Source organism: Paroedura picta, chromosome 9 (assembly GCF_049243985.1).
Source record: "Paroedura picta isolate Pp20150507F chromosome 9, Ppicta_v3.0, whole genome shotgun sequence".
Taxonomy (NCBI): domain Eukaryota; kingdom Metazoa; phylum Chordata; class Lepidosauria; order Squamata; family Gekkonidae; genus Paroedura; species Paroedura picta.
The window spans coordinates 5,582,144-5,601,649 of record NC_135377.1 but is presented as its reverse complement, the minus strand read 5'-3'; the positions used below and the strand labels follow the sequence as shown (position 1 = coordinate 5,601,649).

Below are 19,506 nucleotides of genomic sequence, written 5' to 3'. Positions count from 1 at the left end.
GCAACAGCAAACCAACTCTGATTTTCACTTGCCTTGAAAATCCTTTGTTGGGATCATCATAAGCCTTGGATAGGAGACCACCAAGGAAATCTCTTCAAAGGAAGACAACAGCAAACCACCTCTGTGTTTCACTTGACATGAGAGCTCCTGGCTGGGGTCTCATCATCTGTCTGTGACTGGATGGCTCTTTAGACACCTAACTTTACAACCACACACGTGTATGTCGATTGGTTGTGGCACCAAAATCAAAATTCATCTAGGAGATAAAAAGACAAATGTAGTCTGCCTCAGAAAGCATAAGATTCTCTAATATAGCTCATGACTGGTTGGTTTCCTCTTCTTACCAATGGCCAATGTGCACTTTCCCCACAAAATGCCATTTAAGGCATAAGTGACAAGAGCAATCCTCCCCTGTTCATTGATAACTATCTTGACGACCAATGAGAGAACAGATTTTCATCTTACATGATGCAACCAAACAGATTGAGCAATGAGGAAAAGATTGGATCTCTTGTGGACCTTAAAAGACCGTGGTGCCACACGAAATACAGTCTAATTATTGGAGGTTGGAAGATATTCTCTTAAAGCCTTCCCATCACCTTCTCTTCTAGCACCTGCCACTGTGGCTTTCTTTGAAGGTTGCTGATCTACAACTCTTTGCAGGTACGTCAACATCTTCACTTGAAACTTCTTTATTTTCAAAGCTTTCTCCGACTTGGTCTCTATAATAAGTAGGCTCCGGCCTTCTTTCCAAGGACCATCTCATATACCTTGCTGCCTTTGCTTACAGTTTTTCTGTCCTTCCATCATGAGGACCACTGGCCACAATCTTCTCTTGGTTAAAGGAATGCAAACGTATCATTTCTCTCTTGATTTGCCTTTGCAGCAACAAGTATTTTTCATACCGTGACTTGCATTTGGCAGAGTGCCCTCTTTCCTGACCAACCTCCTTCCAGGAACAAGAAGCATTTTCTCCCTTCTGTGCCGTGCAGTAAGGATGACACAAATAGTGCACTGTGAGAATGAGAAAGAGGGAAGAAGAGCAACATGTAGGGCAAATCCTCCAGAATCTTGGAGTGTGCGTGTATGTGTGTGTGTGTCATGGTCAGGGATATTGAGCATGGTGCTTTAGCTCAGCATAAATATTTATAATCTTAACTTCAGTCAAGACAATGCTGACTGAAACCAACAAGCAGTTTAATCTAAGATGGCTGTGTGTGTGTGTGTGTGTTGGGTAGGCAAAGCTATACATGTGCTAGCAGACCATTTCTGTTTGTGTGGATGCATGTGTGTTTGTGTCTGTGTGTATCTTTGTGAGTGTCTATATCTGCTATTGTAAAATAAAATCAACATATACTACAGTTTGATCAGATGCACACAATGGCTGCTTATACTGGCCCATCAAGGCCAGTATCGCCTATTCTTTGACATGGCCCCTTCGGTTCTTCTGAGAACATCGTATGCAAGTTTCAGGAAAGCGGACAAGGCATTTGCCTGGTGGGCTTGTGGTTGACGGATGGCCAGTGCCAAAGGGACAGCAAATCTGTGAGACACATGTTACGATTGAAAATAAACGTGGCTCGTTGGGCAGATGGTCCATGTAAAGTGTCTCTCCAGATATCATTGATTGCATAGCACCCACCCAGTGTCTCTCGGTTTCTCAGATATTCATTTCTCATTTCCTACTTCTCTCTCGATATATCTATTCCAGTATTTTGTTGACTTCTCTGTGTTTTCTGTTCCACAGTTTTTATTTCGAAGTCAACAATCCAAGGGTGGAGGTGGCTACAAGCATAGACAACTTCGAGAGAGGATTGGATGACCGTATGGAGCAGCAGAGGCCCATGAGTGGTTGTTAGTCCCAAGGTAGAGATGAAAGACTATGCCTAGGGCAACGATTCGCTGTTTTCTTGGTGCTTGGGGAGGGGGGACAACAGGAAGGCGTCTGGAGTTCTGGCATCTCTGGTGGACTTCCTGGTGGTCTATTCAGTTTTGGACTGAATGGACCATTGCCCTGATTCAGCATGATTTCACTTACGTTCTTATGTGCACTCATCTCTAGTTCAGGGGTAGCCAAACTATGATTCTTCAAATGTCTATGGAATACAAGCCAGAATCCCAGTAGGCAGGGGCTCCTGGATATTGTAGTCCATGGACATCTGAAGAAGCACAGTTTGACCACCCCTAATCTAGTTTATGCCTCCGCCATGTGTGCTGAGGGACAACAATTTCTGCAGGGACAACAATTTCTACCCTTTGGCTTCCTGGTGCCTACGTGAGCTCTATATTACATTTGTATCCCACCTTCCCTCTCAGGAGACCAGCACTCTGCCCAAATGTAGTCTTACAACAAGTCTGTGAATGGCTGGGTGTTTAGAGAAAATGACAAGCTCAAATTCATCCTTTGCAGCTTTGTGGGGATTTGAATCCAAGTCTCAATAGCACTAGTGCACAACTCTATCCTTGGGGGTCTCCCTTTCAATTCCCAACCCTGATTAACTTCTGAGACCTTATGAGACCAGGCTATACTCTGCCGCCTTCCCTCCTTTCCTACAACTGGGTGTGGAAAGTGCTGTCAAGTCACAGCCAACTTAAGAGATCCTGGGAAGGAGCTTACAAGGCAAGTGAGAAGCAAGGGGGGGGGGTTGCCATTACTTTCCTCTACAGAGCCAACCTTGGTGGTCTTCCTTCCAATACAGGACCAACTTAGCTTCCAGAGTCTAACAAGATCAGACTATAGCATGGCATGTTCACTAATTAAATAAGGCTTGAATGATTACAAAACTGGAAATTAGCAATGTCCCATCTTTAGGATGCTTAGGGCTGATCCTGCGTTGAGCAGGGGTTGGACTAGATGGCCTGTATGACCCCTTCCAACTCTATGATTCTATGATTCTATCTGACTAGATAAAATCTGACAAAGTCTACTGGAGCAGTCCAGCCTTATCTGCAGTCTAAAATTCTTAGAATTTTCTACAAGAACATCTTAATATATTTTTTTTTCTTATCCTGTGCATGAAAAAGCCACGGCTGCTAACTTAAAGCAACCCATGTTCTCCTTTCCTGCCAAAGAATTCCTAGTAATCATGTCCACAACTGCTGGGGGCCCATGAGCTTCCAGGGTGAGGCATCATGATGGCTGTCCACCATTCACGTGTGGTGGTTTGTTTTCAAGACTTCAGGCCTGTTCACATCACTTGGGGTACCCATACAGTCCTCTACTTACACTTGCAACCCCCATGGTCCCTCAACCACTATGGCAAAATCCTTGCTCTTGCTGGATAGAATAAGTACTTCTGCTTGTTCTGGCCTTGGCTGGACCTCAGGAAGACATGGCAAAGTATGCCAAGGACACTCAACCTAACAATATCAAAGCCCAAATCAAGGAAGAAGTGAAAGTGAATCTCCCCTACACAAAAAGTTCTGGAGAACTCTGACCATCTCCCAGCTCTGACCCAGAACTGCATGATGACATTCACCAGGAATGCCTCCCTTTCAGAGTGAAAGTGAAGAGGATTTGGGGAAACGTCCTTTCCATTCCCACCGGCACTACAGGGGAGGCTTTAGAAGCAAAATACCCCATTCCATGCCCCATTCTGTCTCTCTGCAACTCTACTCAGAAGGAAGTCTCACCATATTAATGAAGCAAACAACAAAAAAGGGGGTAAAAACGACCTCAAACATGCCAATTTTGCCAAGAGGGTCAAGGAACAGCTAATAACAAATCACATATTTACAATGGACAAGGCAAAAAGATTAGGTGCCTGAATAGCAGACTGTGCAATGTACATTGATTATAAGTATTTCTATATATAGTTGAAGAGTATGTTCTATGACCCACACAGAACTAGATGTGTTTTGGCCTGTCCAGTCTCTCTCTATGATCAAAAGTACACCAGACATACAAAACAAAATCCAGAGAATATTATATATTTATCTATCACAACTATGTGTTGTTTTCAGAAATTGTTAAAAAGAAGAGAAAACCCCTATTATTAAAGAAGTTAACAGTAATATGCTGATTTTTTTAAAAATCTGTTTTTTTACAAGAGTTAGCGCTTATTTTATTTCCAGTGCTGTGTAGTTTGAGAAAGAATTTTTACATAACAGGCCATGGGTTCCTCCTTATGGTCCCTGCACTCACAAATACATCTTCATTCTAAGAGCTAGTTTGGTGCATTGTGCAGGGGGTTGGACTCGATAACCCTGGAGGTCCCTACCAGCTCTATGATTCAGTGTTTCTAGGATGTAGTTAAGAACAAGGGCCTGTAATCTGGAGAACCAGATTTGATTCTCTACTCTTCTTCTGTTTGCACCCACCTTGGCGACCTTGGGGCCAGTCCCAGTTCTCTCAGAGCTCTTTCAGCCTAATCTCCCTCATAGTTGAGTCTCTTGTGGGGAGAGGAAGAATAGCTGATTGTAAGTCACTTTGAGACTCCTTTGGGTAGTAAGAAGCAGAGTAGAAAAACCAGTTCTACTAAAATATATCAAATTGCTTATCATCTATTTATCATCTATTTATTCTTAAGGTGTCAGCTAACATAAAAATCCAGGAACATTAGGATCTGTAATCAAATGTCCTATGATCCTGCATTAACCACAGATCCAGTTGTGCAATACATTTCTCAAATTGTAGCCAGCCATGTGCAGAAACAAATGGATAATGCAATTCCTCCCTTGTATTGTGTGATCCTCCAACCACAAGGAGAGAGAAAGGAGGGGGAAGGAAGGAGGGAGGAAATGCTTAAAATTCTGCTCTACTAGATAAAGAATGTAAGTCTCACAATCTTAGATGACACTGTTGTTTATACCCTACTTCTCCCTTTAGCCTTGTGCCTCATCTTGAAACATTTGTATTTCAAAAGTGCATTCTGAGTTCCATAATCTGGGGTCAGTCCTCGTATCTGGGACCAAGGGTCCAAGCCCTATGAAGACAGGTTGAGGGACTTGGGAATGTTCAGCCTGGAGAAAAGGAGGTTGAGAGGGGACATGATAGCCCTCTTTAAGTATTTGAAAGGTTGTCACTTGGAGGAGGGCAGGATGCTGTTTCTGCTGGCTGCAGAGGAGAGGACATGCAGTAATGGGTTTAAACTTCAAGTACAACAATATAGGCTAGATATCAGGAAAAAATGTTTCACAGTCAGAGTAGTTCAGCAGTGGAATAGGCTGCCTAAAGAGGTGGTGAGCTCCCCCTCACTGGCCGTCTTCAAGCAAAGGTTGGATACACACTTTTCTTGGATGCTTTAGGATGCTTTGGGCTGATCCTGCATTGAGCAGGGGGTTGGACTAGATGGCCTGTATGGCCCCTTCCAACTCTATGATTCTATGATTCTATGGTTCTATGATCTGATTTCTGATCTCTTCCTTTCAAGCCGGTCCTGAAACCTTGATTGCGGGGACTTCAAGGAAGAGGAAAGGATCAAAGTGCAGCAACAAAGCATTTGCAAAGGGGAAGAGGTGAGTGAACTGAGCAATGATGACAATTCAACAAAAGGAAAGAGAAACTAGGAAGGTAGAGTCTGTCCAGAGTACTGGATATCTATATAGCGCTGCTGCAAAGTTCCTCCTCATTCTCAAACACAATAAATACCATGACTCTGTACTTAACCCAAGTTATGTTATTGAATAAAAGACATATAGGTGATCTCTCGGCCAAAAGTAACACATAGAGCAGAAGGATCCACTGCGACAAAACCCTGAGTTCAAGCCACAGTAATATAGGTACAGGCAGGAAATGGCCATAAGAACAAGTATCTGTAATAATCCCTGTAATAATCCCACCCACGCAGGATCGCCTAAGGTCACAGAATTAGCATGAATATTATTCTCCCCACCAGGCTGAACTTGGGGGGAACTCAGGTAACTAAGATCAGAATTGTGAACACCACCGCTTATATGTTATATGTAACTTTTGTTGATGTTAATTGGGGTTTTTATGGGGATTTTATTGTGTTTTAACTATTTATGTTGTAAACCGCCCTGAGACCTATTTGGAGAAGGGCTGTCTAAAAATTAAATAATAATAATAATAATTTCTGTCAGATGGCTATCCAGCCTCTGCTTTAAAACTTCCAAGGATGGAGAACCTCCCACCTCCCAAGAAAGCCTGTTCCACTGATGAACCACTCTGTCACGAACGTCTTTCGAATGTTTAGCAGAAAATTCTTTTGAATTAATTTCATCACATTGGTTCCAGGCCTACTTTCTGGGACAACAAAAAACAACTTTGCTCCGTCTTGTATGTGACAGACTTGAAAATGGCTATCATATCACCTCTTAGTCATTTTCTCTCAAGGCTAAACAGACCAATCTCCCTGAATTTCTCCTCATACTTCTTGGTCTTTATACCATTCTTCATTCTTGATGACCTCCTCTGGACGTGCTCCAGTTTGTCTACATCTTTCATTAATTGTGGTGCCCAAAACTGAACACTGTACTTTAAGTGAGGTCTAACCAGAACAGAGTAAAGTGGTACCATCACCTCACACGATCTGGATATTATACTTCTTTTGATAAAGCCCCAAATCCCATTTGCCATTTTAGCTACCGAGTTATATTGCTGAGTCATGTTCAGTGTATGGTCTATTAAGCTCCCTAGATCCCCTTTGCACACGCTACTGCCAAGACAGGTCTCCCCCATCCTATAATGATGCATTTGATTTTTCCTACCTAAATGAAGAACTTTACATTTGTCGCTATTGAAATTAATTTTATTCATTTTAGCCCAATTCTCCAGTCAGTCAAGATCATCCTGTATCCTGATTCTGTCTTCTGCTGTTTTTCCTATCCCATCCAGTTTAGTATCATCTGCAGATTTAATAAGCACCCCCCCCCCCCAAACCTTCACCCATTTATGAATACGTTGAACAACACAGGACCCAGGAAAGATTCCTGAGACACTCCACTTATCACCCTGCTCCAGGTCGATGACAAACCATTAATAAGTACACTTTGGGTGTCATCTGTTAGTTAGTTAGCACTCCACCTAACCGTAATGGGATCCACACAGCATTTTACCTACTGGTCAACAAGAATCTCAAGTGGAACCTTATCGAAAACTTTACTGAAATCTAGATAAACTATATCCACAGCATTACGCAGTCCAGGAAGATAGTAACTATCTCAAAAAAAAGAGAGAGATAAGATTAGTCTGACATGACTTGTTCTTGAGAAAGCCATGCTGACTCTTAGTTTGGCATCACTTGCTTCTGTGGAACAACTGTAGGTTTCCTGGGTGGTCTTCCATTCAAGTAGTAACCAGGGCCAACCTTGCTTAGCAGCGGAGATATGATGATGACATTGTATCTGAGGAAGTGTGCATGCACATGGAAATTCATGCCTTGAATAAAACTTGATTGGTCTTAAAGGTGGCACCAGACTCCAAAATTTGTCCTCCCACAGAAACAGCAATTCTCCCTGGCATCTCCAGTTAAAAAAGAGGAGGCAGTAGGTGATGTAAAATGCCTTATCTGAGACACGGGAGAGTCACAGCAAATCTCAGAAAAGGATATCAACCTTGATGTGTCAATGCAATCTGGATTTTCAGATCGTTAGGTGGATAGGGAATTGGTTAGAGAACCGCACTCAAAGAGTTGTTGTCAATGGTGTTTCATCGGACTGGAGAGAGGTGAGTAGCGGGGTACCTCAGGGCTCGGTGCTCGGCCCGGTACTTTTTAACATATTTATTAATGATCTAGATGAGGGGGTGGAGGGACTACTCATCAAGTTTGCAGATGACACCAAATTGGGAGGACTGGCAAATACTCCGGAAGATAGAGACAGCGTTCAACGAGATCTGAACACAATGGAAAAATGGGCAAATGAGAACAAGATGCAATTTAATAAAGATAAGTGTAAAGTTCTGCATCTGGGTCAGAAAAATGAAAAGCATGCCTACTGGATGGGGGATACGCTTCTAGGTAGCACTATGTGTGAACGAGACCTTGGGGTACTTGTGGATTGTAAACTAAACATGAGCAGGCAGTGTGATGCAGCGGTAAAAAAGGCAAATGCCATTTTGGGCTGTATCAACAGAGGCATCACATCAAAATCACAAGATGTCATAGTCCCATTGTATACGGCACTGGTCAGACCACACCTGGAGTACTGTGTGCAGTTCTGGAGGCCTCACTTCAAGAAGGACGTCGATAAAATTGAAAGGGTACAGAAGAGAGCAACGAAGATGATCTGGGGCCAAGGGACCAAGCCCTATGAAGATAGGTTGAGGGACTTGGGAATGTTCAGCCTGGAGAAAAGGAGGTTGAGAGGGGACATGATAGCCCTCTTTAAGTATTTGAAAGGTTGTCACTTGGAGGAGGGCAGGATGCTGTTTCTGTTGGCTGCAGAGGAGAGGACACGCAGTAATGGGTTTAAACTTCAAGTACAACGATATAGGCTAGATATCAGGAAAAAGTTTTTCACAGTCAGAGTAGTTCAGCAGTGGAATAGGCTGCCTAAGGAGGTGGTGAGCGCCCCCCTCACTGTAAGTCTTCAAGCAAAGGTTGGATACACACTTTTCTTGGATGCTTTAGGATGCTTAGGGCTAATCCTGCGTTGAGCAGGGGGTTGGACTAGATGGCCTGTATGGCCCCTTCCAACTCTATGATTCTATGATTCTATGATTCTATGAATGGCCTGATTCCGTGTATGGCAACTTCATGGGTGAAAAAAAAAAATATATATATATATATATATATTACCTTATTCTGAATTTTTAGATATCAGCCTCTTTGGGGGGGGGGGGACTGTAAGTAAAGATGTAGTATAATTTGGATGACAATCTGTCAGTATTCTAACAATTAAAGAACTTGAAGCTTGTATCAACAATCATGGCAAAAAGCAAACTGTCATTTCCTTTTCTTTTTTTTAAAAAAATACATTTTTATTAAAGATTTTCATAAATAAAACATAGGATGAAACAAAGTCCTAGAGTAAAAAATAAAAATAGTAAAATAAAAAAGGGGAGAGAGAAAAAAAAGCAAGGTTGGTCAAGGACAATCAGCTTTCTGTCTGAATATATATATATGTTTTTTTTTATCCAAGATCTAGAATATGTAGAACAAAACATATCAATTGAATTCCACAGCATGATGATTGCAAATCACTTTATGATCCTTCAGATAGCTCCCAAAGAAGGGATGCTTCAGTGCCCTCAAGTCCCCTGCTGGTGAATACTGCTCCTTTGCCTCCCTCTCTGGGGGAACCGTAAACTACCAGATATTGCCTACTAAACATCTTGGACTAAGCTTGGTCCTAAATCCATCCAGAAAAATGAAGTTGCAGATTACAGAGCAATTTCAGTTACTGGTTGCCTTTTGTGTATTAAGCACAAATCGTGGAGATTTAAAAGGAATAATCTTTACTAGACAGATTATACATAAATATCATACATACTAGAAAGATTATACAAATATATATCATATTCATCTGCTTTAGTCTCTTTACTGAACAAAACAGTAGTTACAAAGAAATGTATTGAAAGTCCCTAGGGCTTGCTTGCAATAAAGATTAAATGGCCACACACCAACAGATGGATAGAGGTGAGATGCCTAATGGAGGATCCTTCTTCCTTGCAAGCAGAAGTGGGTGTTGGACCAGCTTAAACTAAGGGATCTCCCAAACATGTGGAATGGAAAAACCCAAGCATGTGGCTCAGAATTCCCTGCAGTCCTAGTAGAGATATTTGGTGTCATTCATGAGTACACAGGTGCAAATTTGCTGCTTAACAACAACAGGGTTGATGTCATAGAGTTACTTGCTGAGTGCAATTCCAACACACCTCTATTGGTATTTCTGCCTGCTTCTGGAAACTTGCTACTTCATTCCATTTGCTAGGCACTTTCAGGCTACTAGTAGAAGCTGACCCTCCATCATGGCATTTGCAAATTCACAGAGAAGAGAAATGGCCTTTAATTCAAATTAAATTAAAGTTACTCAGAATGGAGTGTGTGCAGAAGTGAATGAGGCTTGGAGACGAAGCCCTGTGAAAAAAGGCAAAAGGACTTGGGAATGCTCAGTCTGGAGGAGAAGACATGGTGGGGGACATGATGGCTCTCTCGAAGTCTTCAGAAAACTGTCATTAAGTGCAGGGAAGGAAGCTGCTTCTGTTGGCTGCAGACGATAGGACTCACAATAATGACTGCAATTAGGGGCAGAAAGGTACCGGATGGATATTGTGCATTGGAATTGGCTGTCTAGCAAGATGGTGAGCTAACTCTCATAGGCCATCTTCAGGCAGTGGATGGATGAATTCTTGTCAGGGATGCGTTAGGCAGATTCTTTAATGATCTGGGCAGTGGACTGCAGGGCTTATATGGCCCCTTCAAACAATAGTTATTCCTTATTTGAAGTATAAGCCACACCTCTGCACAACCGGTGGGAGGTGAATATCAATAGATAAGATGTGCATAAGATTCTAAAACAAAACAAACCCTACCTCTCCCCATCATCCGCAGCCAGGGCCGGATTTTCCTATAGGCTAACTAGGCTTCAGCCCAGGGCCTCAAGATCAAGAGGGGCCTATATTCAAATTGTTAGCAAACTTTAAATTACACTATTCTAAAAACACTCAACACTCGCCTTTTGGGTTCACATTTTTTTTATAAAGGTTAGTACCAATCACAACATGTTTCATTTAACATGTTGATATATATCACAGTAATGATGTATTTTATTATCTCTCATGTAATTTACAAACTTTAAAATGGGAGGCGAAAGGGCCACATAAGTGGAATAGCCCTAGGGCCTCTTTTCATGTCAATCCAGCCCTGTCCCCAGCTATCAGTCTGCAGGAATGGGCTGTAGGCCAGGCTCATATGCCCAATCCGAAAGAAGGAGGGTGACCGTGAGAGGAGAGGCCTTTTAGGATTCTCTGGGTCCCATGACTTTAACTTCACAACTAGTCCGTCTTCAAACAGAGTAAATTCAGGTTGAAAACTGAATTTGCCAAACAAGATGTGATTCCTCCATTCTGCCGTTTCTCCTAACAGAAGTGTAAAGACGAGAAGTCAAGGCAAGACTCCACCAAGCATGGCAACCGGCACCGTCTTGACAACTCTTTCTGTGATGAATGCAACCTGGCAACATTTTAGTAACCCTAATTATACTTACCCTTCTTCCCCAATATTCCCCAGTGAATATTATGAAAATGTTCCAACATCTCATAATCCCTCTGGTAATGGAACAGAAGACAGATTCAAATATATCTTTTTCTCAGTTTTTTCTATCACTCTTTTGTTGACCTCCACTTTTGGAGCGGTGGGGAACGGAGTTGTCATCTGGCTTCTTGGCTTCTGCATTAAGAAGAACCCCTTCATGACCTACATCCTGAACCTGGCTGTGGCTGATTTTGGGATTGTTATCTTAGTTATACTTTATGAAATCTACTGTAGAAATCGTTATGACTTAGCTATAAATATGTTGTTACGTCTGAACAATTGTATGTACTGTGCTAGTCAATCTCTCCTGACTGCTCTCAGCATTGACAGGTGTGTGGCCGTCTTCTTCCCCCTTTGGTATCGTTGCAAGCGGCCTCCTCGTTTGACCACCATTGTATGTGCCCTAATCTGGGTCTTCTCTGTCTTGCTAACTGCAGTTGACATCACACTTCTGTTTCTTAACTTTCTTAATATATATGATGGTAATAGACACACCTACCAGGTTACTGTGAATATCATACTTTGCCTCCCATTCATGACAATAGCCTTTGTCTCCTTGCTCATCAAAGCCTGTTTGAAAGCACGACAGCATCAGAGGGAGAAGCCTTTGACCACTGTCTTGCTCACCCTTGTCTTCTTTTTCCTCTTTGGTTTTCCACTTAATGTCATCTTCATCCTCTACCTTGACCACTATTTACCAGAATACATAGTACCCTGTGTGTTTCTATTAGCCACGTTAAATAGCAGTGTAAACCCAGTCATTTATTTCCTAGTAGGCAGAGAATCCAAGTCTACACAAAGGGAGAGCATGACGATGATCCTCCTGAGGGTTTTCACGGAGGAAGGTGACTGTGCTGAGGAAGCCCCAGTTTAATCCCAGCCATGGTGCCAGTCCAAAAGCCAAAAGCTTCTTCCTTTTTCACAGGCAGATTCCATAAAGGTCTCAGTTTTCAAATGTATAAGCAAGATCTCTAAGGATCAAGTAGATTCTGTTGCACATTCTCCTTCTCTATACAACCATCTTTTCAAAAGGAATAATGTAACTGCAACACATGGGAAGGATGAGATTAAAATTACAGCAGGGCTCTTTTTATTTTTTTTAATACAGATTTTTTATTATTATATTAGAATATGACAAAATGTTGATATAAAGAAACTACATTAGAAGAAGAAGAAGAAGAAGAAGAAGAAGAAGAAGAAGAGTTGGTTCTTATATTCCACTTTTCTCTACCCGAAGGAGGCTCAAAGTGGCTTACAGTCGCCTTCCCATTCCTCTCCCCACAACAGACACCCTGTGAGGTGGGTGAGGCTGAGAGAGCCCTGATATCACTTCTCGGTCACTGCTTTAGGCCAGTGGTTCTCAACCTTCCTAATGCCGCGAACCTTTAATACAGTTCCTCCTTTTGTGGTGACCCCCAACCATAAAATTACTCAAGTGTTCTTTCACAGAAATTAAACTGAAACTGGCCAATGGTGTGAAGATCAATTGTTCATGATTGTATATAAAAAAAAATTTTCCCCCAGGGTTTCTCAGTTCAGTTTTGCCTCTGGTCCCACCAGGCCAATCTCGCTCTTTTCTGCTGGTCCAGCCAGACGAACGGTCTATCTCGATCTACCCCGCAAGGCAGTTGTGTGGATGGTGCCCCCCCCCACCTGGGCCAAGCTGCTTGTCCTGCCATGACCCCTCTGAAAGGGTCGTTCAACCCCCAAAGGGGTCCCGACCCCCTGGTTAAGAACTACTGCTTTAGGCAGATCTTCACTGGTATGGGGAGTGGACTACAGAGCTTACAAGGCACCTCCCAACTATATTTATCTTTTATTTGAAGTATAAGCCACACCTCTGGACAACCAGGGGGAGGCTTACATCAATAGATAAAATGTCCATAAGGAGATTTTAAAAATCCTAAAAATTAAAACTACCAAATAACAACAAAACACACCCACCATCTCCCCAGCTACCTTCAGTCTGCAGGAATTGGCTGTAGGCCAGGCTCATATGCCCAATCCGAAAGGAGGGTAACCCTGAGAGGAGAGGTTTCTCTGGGTTCCATGATATCAACTTCATAACTAATCCGTTTTCGAAACAGAGTAAATTCAGGCTGAAAACCGAGCCGCTCCTTTGCCGAACAAGATGTGATTCCTCCATTCTGCCTTTTCTCCCAGCAGAAGTGTAAAGACGAGAAGTCAAGGCAAGACTCCACCAAGCAGAAACCAAGCATGGCAGCCAGAACCAACGTGATGACTGCAACCCGGGAACATTTTATGAATCTTAATTATACTTACCCTTCTTCCCCAAAAGTCAGTGAAAATTATGAAAACGTTCCGACATCTCATAACCCTTCTGGTAATGGAACAGAAGGCAGGTTCAAAGATAACTTTTTAGCAATTATTCTTATCATTCTTTTGTTGACCTCCATCTTTGGAGCGGTGGGGAACGGAGTTGTCATCAGGCTTCTTGGCTTCTGCATGAAGAGGAACCCCTTCATGACCTACATCCTGAACCTGGCTGTGGCTGATTTTGGGGTTGTCATCTTAGTCATACCATATGAAATCTACTATATAACTGTTCAGGTTTTAAAAACACACATGTTGCTTTGCCTGATCAGTTGCATGTACACTGCTAGTCAATTTCTCCTGACAATCATCAGCATCGACAGGTGTGTGGCCGTCTTCTTCCCAATTTGGTATCGATGCAAGCGGCCGCCTCATTTGTCCCCCGTTGTATGTACACTAATCTGGGTCCTCTCCATCTTGCTTACTGCAGTTAACATCACACTTCTGTTTCTTGAAGGATATTATAGTAAGGGACACATCTACCAGTTTACTACCAATGCTGTGCTTTGCCTCCCACTCATGACGATTGCCACTGTCTCCTTGTTCATCAAAATCCACTTGAAAGCTCCACAACATCGGAGGGGGAAACTTTTGACCACTGTCTTAGTCACCCTTTTCTTCTTTCTCCTCTTTGGTTTCCCATATACTGTCATCTCCATCATCTTCCTTGATGATGATTTAGCAAACTACATGGTACCCTGTGCATTTGTATTAGCCACGTTAAACAGCAGTGTAAACCCAATCATTTATTTCCTGGCTGGGAGACAATCTAAGTCTAGACGTAGGGAGAGCATGAAGATGATCCTCCAGAAGGCTTTTAAGGAGGAAGAAGACTGTTCTGAGGAAACGGAAAGGGGAACCCAGGAATGAGGCCATTCCTAGGGACAAAAGCTTCTTCCTTTGTCACAGGCAGCTTCTATTAAAGTTCTCAGGTTTCAACCCTAGAAGGAAGACCTCTAAGGACATAATAGGTTCTGCTGTAAAGTCTCTTTTAGTGAATCTCCTTCTCTATACAGTCCTCTTTTCAAAAGGGATAATTCCACTGAAACTGGAAAGAACAAATTAAAACTACAGCAGGACTGTTTTATAATCCTTTCCTACTATAAACACCTGTTTGGTGTAGAGGTTAAGAGTGGTGAACTATAACCTGGAGAACCAGGTTTGATTCCTCCCTCCTCCACATGCAGCCACCTGGGTTTCTTAGTCACAGTCTTGATAGAGCTGTTCTTACACAGCAGTTCTGTCAGAGCTCTCTCAGCCCCAGCATCTTTTGTCAGCAGAGGAAGGAAAGGTAATTGTAAGCCACTTTGATTTTTATACTATGTTCCATAAGGTGGAATGGCAATTGGCTTCTCCATGCTGGGAATACGACAACAGAAAATACCTTACTGGGGGATATTCCAGATTTTATTCAGATGGATATGGATTACGATTATTTATTGACTATCAAAATGGCTGAGCTTGAAAAATCCCAAAAGTAGTTAAAATACAGCTCGAAGAAGGCTAGCCCTTTAAAAGGACTGCTAGCCATTTAAATGCCTTTGGAAGTTGCTCGCAGGCTTGCAGCTTTGGGAAGACATTTAAAGTGACCATGATCACTTTAAACCCTTTCTTTTCCCCTCCATTGGAAACAATGGTGGATGGGGGGCAGGACAAGAAATCCCAGCCAGGATCGCTTGTGCCCCACAGAGCCATGTGCTGAGGTTCACTTCTCCTGCAGCCAGGTAACATTTGGAGCAAAATGAAGAAGAAGATCGACTTCAGGCATTGCTAAAGTTCAACAACTGTTATTCTTCAATCTCTTTTTTCTATCTTTTCCATGTATTTAGATATATAAAGCCAACATGGCCCCAGTTTAAAAATACCCAGTTTTTGTACACTGCTTCTTCAGTGCCTTAATAGCACTTTTCATTACAGCTTCCATTAGCATAGCGATCCCCAACCTGTGGGCCGCGGACCACATGTGGTCCTTTGACTAATTGGTGGGCCCCGAAGGACGCCTTCTCCCCCCCCCCCGGCCCTTTACTTCATCCCCCCCAGCCCTTTACAACACACTTCATTGTGGTGGCATGTCTGTATCTTATTTTGAAGGGATGTTTAAACATTACCATAGCGATCAGAGAGCGTTAGGGCAGGGGTTGAGAGTAGAGGAGTAAACTACCCCCCCACACCGGGCCTCAGTAAAAGGCGTTGAGTGGTCCCCGGTGAGTGGTCCCCAACGTTGAGTGGTCCCTGGTGATAAAAAGGTTGGGGACCACTGCATTAGCATTCTATATGATCTTCATACCTCTCTTACTATACTTTGGCCTTCTGTTCAACTAATAATTGGAGGAATCCTTAGAGAGTTTATCAGATGGGTCCCCCCAAGAGGGGGATTACATCATCAGACTAATTTCGGGATCCTGGATTTTTTGGAAACACTGATTTTCCCCATAAGTCTTATAGACGTGAACTGACAAATTCCAGATTAATAACAGCCGGGGTTCATAGGACAAGGTGAATTCATTCCTCATCTACCATAGGGAATGGCTTGTTAAAAAATCTGTTATTTTTCTTTTCACATCTACAGGACCCAGAAAAGAATCAGAATTTCAAAAAAAAAACAAAAACAAAAACTCAGATCACACAATCCTAACAATTTTGGGATCTAGGGTTTTCTAGTAATGACAAATGTTTTCCAGTCCAAAAAATACCAGATGAATAAAATGCACAGTCTTGGTTTATAGTCCCCGGTGAATTCATTCCTCATCGGTTGAAGAAACACAGTCTGGATTGATCTTTCCAAAAGATGACACTTATTTCTTTCTTTAGGAACCGTCCAGTTCTCTCAGGTAAATATTTCACAGGCCCAAATTAAAGATTTCCTGGACACTGAGACAGACAATACCTAGGCTTTTTAACATCATCCCTAGGGCTAGGCTATGTCTTTGAACTACTGACAAGCCTGAAAAACAAGTCCGCCTTGTAGTAAAGCTGCTCATGGTCCAGCTTATCGGGGGGAGCAGCAACACCCAAGGGTGTGTTATTTCTCTGTATTTCTTCTGGATTCTCTGAATCAGGGGTAGTCAAACTGCGGCCCTCCCGATGTTCATGGACTACAATTCCCAGGAGCCCCTGCCAGCATTCGCTGGCAGGAGCTCCTGGGGATTGTAGTCCATGGACATCTGGAGGGCCGCAGTTTGACTACCCCTGGTCTGAATTAATGGAATGCTCAGACAGCATCACAGGCCATGGCGGGCTCTTTAGGGGGTGATGCCCAGGTATGTCACTTGCCGCTTCCCCAGTGCAGCCCTTCAAGCCCCTTAAAGAGCATTCCAAGGGGGGCGTCAGGATCAGTCCCTGCTCTCTGCCATGATTGCTGTTCAGTGAACCTGTCTGACTCCATCTTGAATGCTGTGTCTTTGCTGAACCGTTCCCATGTAACCAAAACCCATGCCTGTAGTTTTCCTTTGATTCCCCCCTCCTTTGATCCTTGCATTTTCACACTGCATATTCTTCCCGCCATGAAACAATGTTGCCTGGTTCCTGTAAACATCTTATCAGCTAGCCTGTGGCACCGGCCTGACCAAGGCCGTGCTAACTTCAACACCTTGGCAGGAAGCCTGGGATGGCACCTGGGTGAGGGCCTCCTCCCCTCCCTTGGGAATGTTCATGTTTTGGGCGGGAGAAAAGTATTGATAAGTGCTTACTGTTCTTGTATCGAACAGACTTGACTTCGAATGTTATAGTGAACTGATCTGCTTCCAATTAAAGCTTTCTTCATATAGAAGTTTTGTTTGTGAGTTTTGTCAGCACTTGACAGGGGGGGTTGCTATTCTAAAGTACAGAAGGGAAGAGAAAGCAAAAAGGAAGAAGACAGAGAGCCCCTGCATATTTGAGGCTTCAGGTAGAGAGATCTGGCACAGATATGGCCAGTATTATAGTCAGACATTGGCTGGCCTCAACTAGAAAAGATCATAGAGAGGGTTTTTGCACAACAGAACCAGATCTGGATTCACATCTCAGCTACTCATCACAAAAGGGGAGTTTAGAAACCCAAGATAGAGCAGCTTGGGAGAGAAGAAGAAGATTTGGTTCCTACATGCTGCTTTTCTCTACCCAAAGGAGGCTCAAAGTGGCTTCCATTTGCCTTCACTTTCCTCTCCCCACAACAGACACCCTGTGAGGGAGGTGAGGTTGAGAAAGCCCTGATATTCCTGCTCGGTTAGAGCAGTTTTATCAGTGCCATGGCGAGCCCAAGGTCACCCAGCTGGCTGCATGTGGGGGAGCGCAGAATCGAACCTGGCATGCCAGATTAGAAGTCCGCACTCCTAACCACTACTCCAAACTGACTCTCAGAGAGAGAAGAAACAAAGAGGGAACACGATAATATTGTCTTTTCTCAACAGAAATGGTGTGTTGAGGCCCAGGTGCTGAACGGTCTGGGATTGAGAAGAAAGTACAGCTTGACAGAAACAAAGATACAGTTCAAATGTGGGGTGGATTGTTTGAGAGCCAATAGATATTTATATGCAAAAGAACCTTATAATCAGTATTTTTTTGTTAAGATAAAAATTATAAGAACATAGGAGATGCTGGCTAGATCAGTCCAATTGCGCATTAAATCCAACACTGAAACATTTGATGACAGGTAGATAGGTAGGTAGGTAGGTAGGTAAGTAGGTAGATTGATTGATTGATGGATTGATTGATAATTTTGCAGCGTATTGAAGTTACAGGATAATTAGTTTGCCAAGCATGTGACCCTTTTTCAGGCTGGACAATATTAACCAATACATTAGGGAAGTTCAATTGATAAAGGACCTGCTTCATGAGAGCCTGCCTGAGGTTTTTGATCTTTGGGTAAGATACTTTGATGGATTTATATAATTAATTTGCTTTAATTATTAATGTAAGAGTAATGGATGATATACAGGTTTGTTAAATTAATGTGTGTAAAAATTATCTATCTATCTATCATCTATCTCTCTCTCTCTCTCTATCTCTATGTATACATATACATATAATAAAGTATAAAATGGAGGCAACGATTCTTTAATAGTTCGTGTGTACTGTATCCCTAACAAACCAGAAAAAGTTCTTAATACCATGAGAATGTAAGAGAAGCCATGTTGCAGGGTGCCAAAGGCCCAACCAGTCCAACCCTCTCGGCCATTCCGCATGACTTAAATATAGCAGAAGTCTTACCTTTGGTAAACGCTACAAATTTAACGTTCCGCATGACATCGCACACAATCTGCAAGACTCCTGCAACACTCCCACAAAAAGCGCTTCATTGTAGCGCTTTTCAGGGAATCGAGAAAAGTGGATTCCCCCTGAAAAAAACGCTACACTTCTATGCACAAGCTGCAACACATCAGCGAAAGACATGTGCATTCTCAATGTAGTGGTAGAAAGAAAGTCCCTCCGCTGCTCTTGCCCCGAACTTCTGGAGAAGCGATTGCCATTTTTTTTCCTTAGACCTGCGAAAGCAATGAACGAATGAGGCTTCACTGGCTAAAGTCCCTCCACTTAAGTGATTTAAAGTAAAACAAAGCACCCTAAGTTCCCAAGCACAACACAGCCTCCTGTTCAGCACTGCCCGTATTTTCGGCTACAAATCGCACCCGTGGGGGGGGGGATTTTTTCCTACTTGGAGAGCATGTAAACGATTAATCGCCAGCTCCTACGCCAGCAAAAAGGTCTTTCCGATGCAACGATTGAACGCATATTCATTGCAACGGGTGTGGTTTTTTTTTAAGTTCTTAAAGGGAAAGGGCCTTTTCGGGCGCATGAACACAACAGCCCATTGGCTGTTCTGTTTGATTGATGGCCAGGGGCGGGAAGAAGCACAGAAAAAAAATCGCTTCCTTTGTTGTGATTCCAACGAGACCGGAAACCTGTGGGGAATGAATGAAACGCTACTGGGACTTCTATATTCCACTAAAAATAAAGGTATGTGGAATGACAAAATTCAACATAGTGTTTCTGCATTCTGTGAACATTTGGCAACATTGGTCCTTGTGCGGAATGGCCC

At 42.9% G+C, this 19,506-nt stretch overlaps 2 protein-coding genes across 2 annotated transcripts; both read left to right on the top strand.

Annotated features, from left to right (window-relative positions):
- Positions 1-1,747: 1,747 nt before the first annotated feature.
- On the top strand, positions 1,748-14,940 carry LOC143844150 (mas-related G-protein coupled receptor member H-like). The gene is made up of 3 exons (XM_077351153.1): positions 1,748-1,866; positions 5,373-5,457; positions 13,323-14,940. The coding sequence occupies exon 3, from the start codon at positions 13,374-13,376 to the stop codon at positions 14,358-14,360; it is 987 nt and encodes a 328-aa protein (XP_077207268.1). The 5' UTR covers positions 1,748-1,866; positions 5,373-5,457; positions 13,323-13,373; the 3' UTR covers positions 14,361-14,940.
- LOC143844988 (mas-related G-protein coupled receptor member H-like) lies at positions 11,029-12,030 on the top strand. Its single transcript, XM_077352900.1, has one exon. The coding sequence runs from the start codon at positions 11,029-11,031 to the stop codon at positions 12,028-12,030; it is 1,002 nt and encodes a 333-aa protein (XP_077209015.1).
- Positions 14,941-19,506: the final 4,566 nt, after the last annotated feature.

Bases quoted from the DNA above. Each gene is read 5' to 3' on its own strand.
- LOC143844988 (XM_077352900.1), top strand. From the start codon at position 11,029: ATGGCAACCGGCACCGTCTTGACAACTCTTTCTGTGATGAATGCAACC.
- LOC143844150 (XM_077351153.1), top strand. From the start codon at position 13,374: ATGGCAGCCAGAACCAACGTGATGACTGCAACCCGGGAACATTTTATG.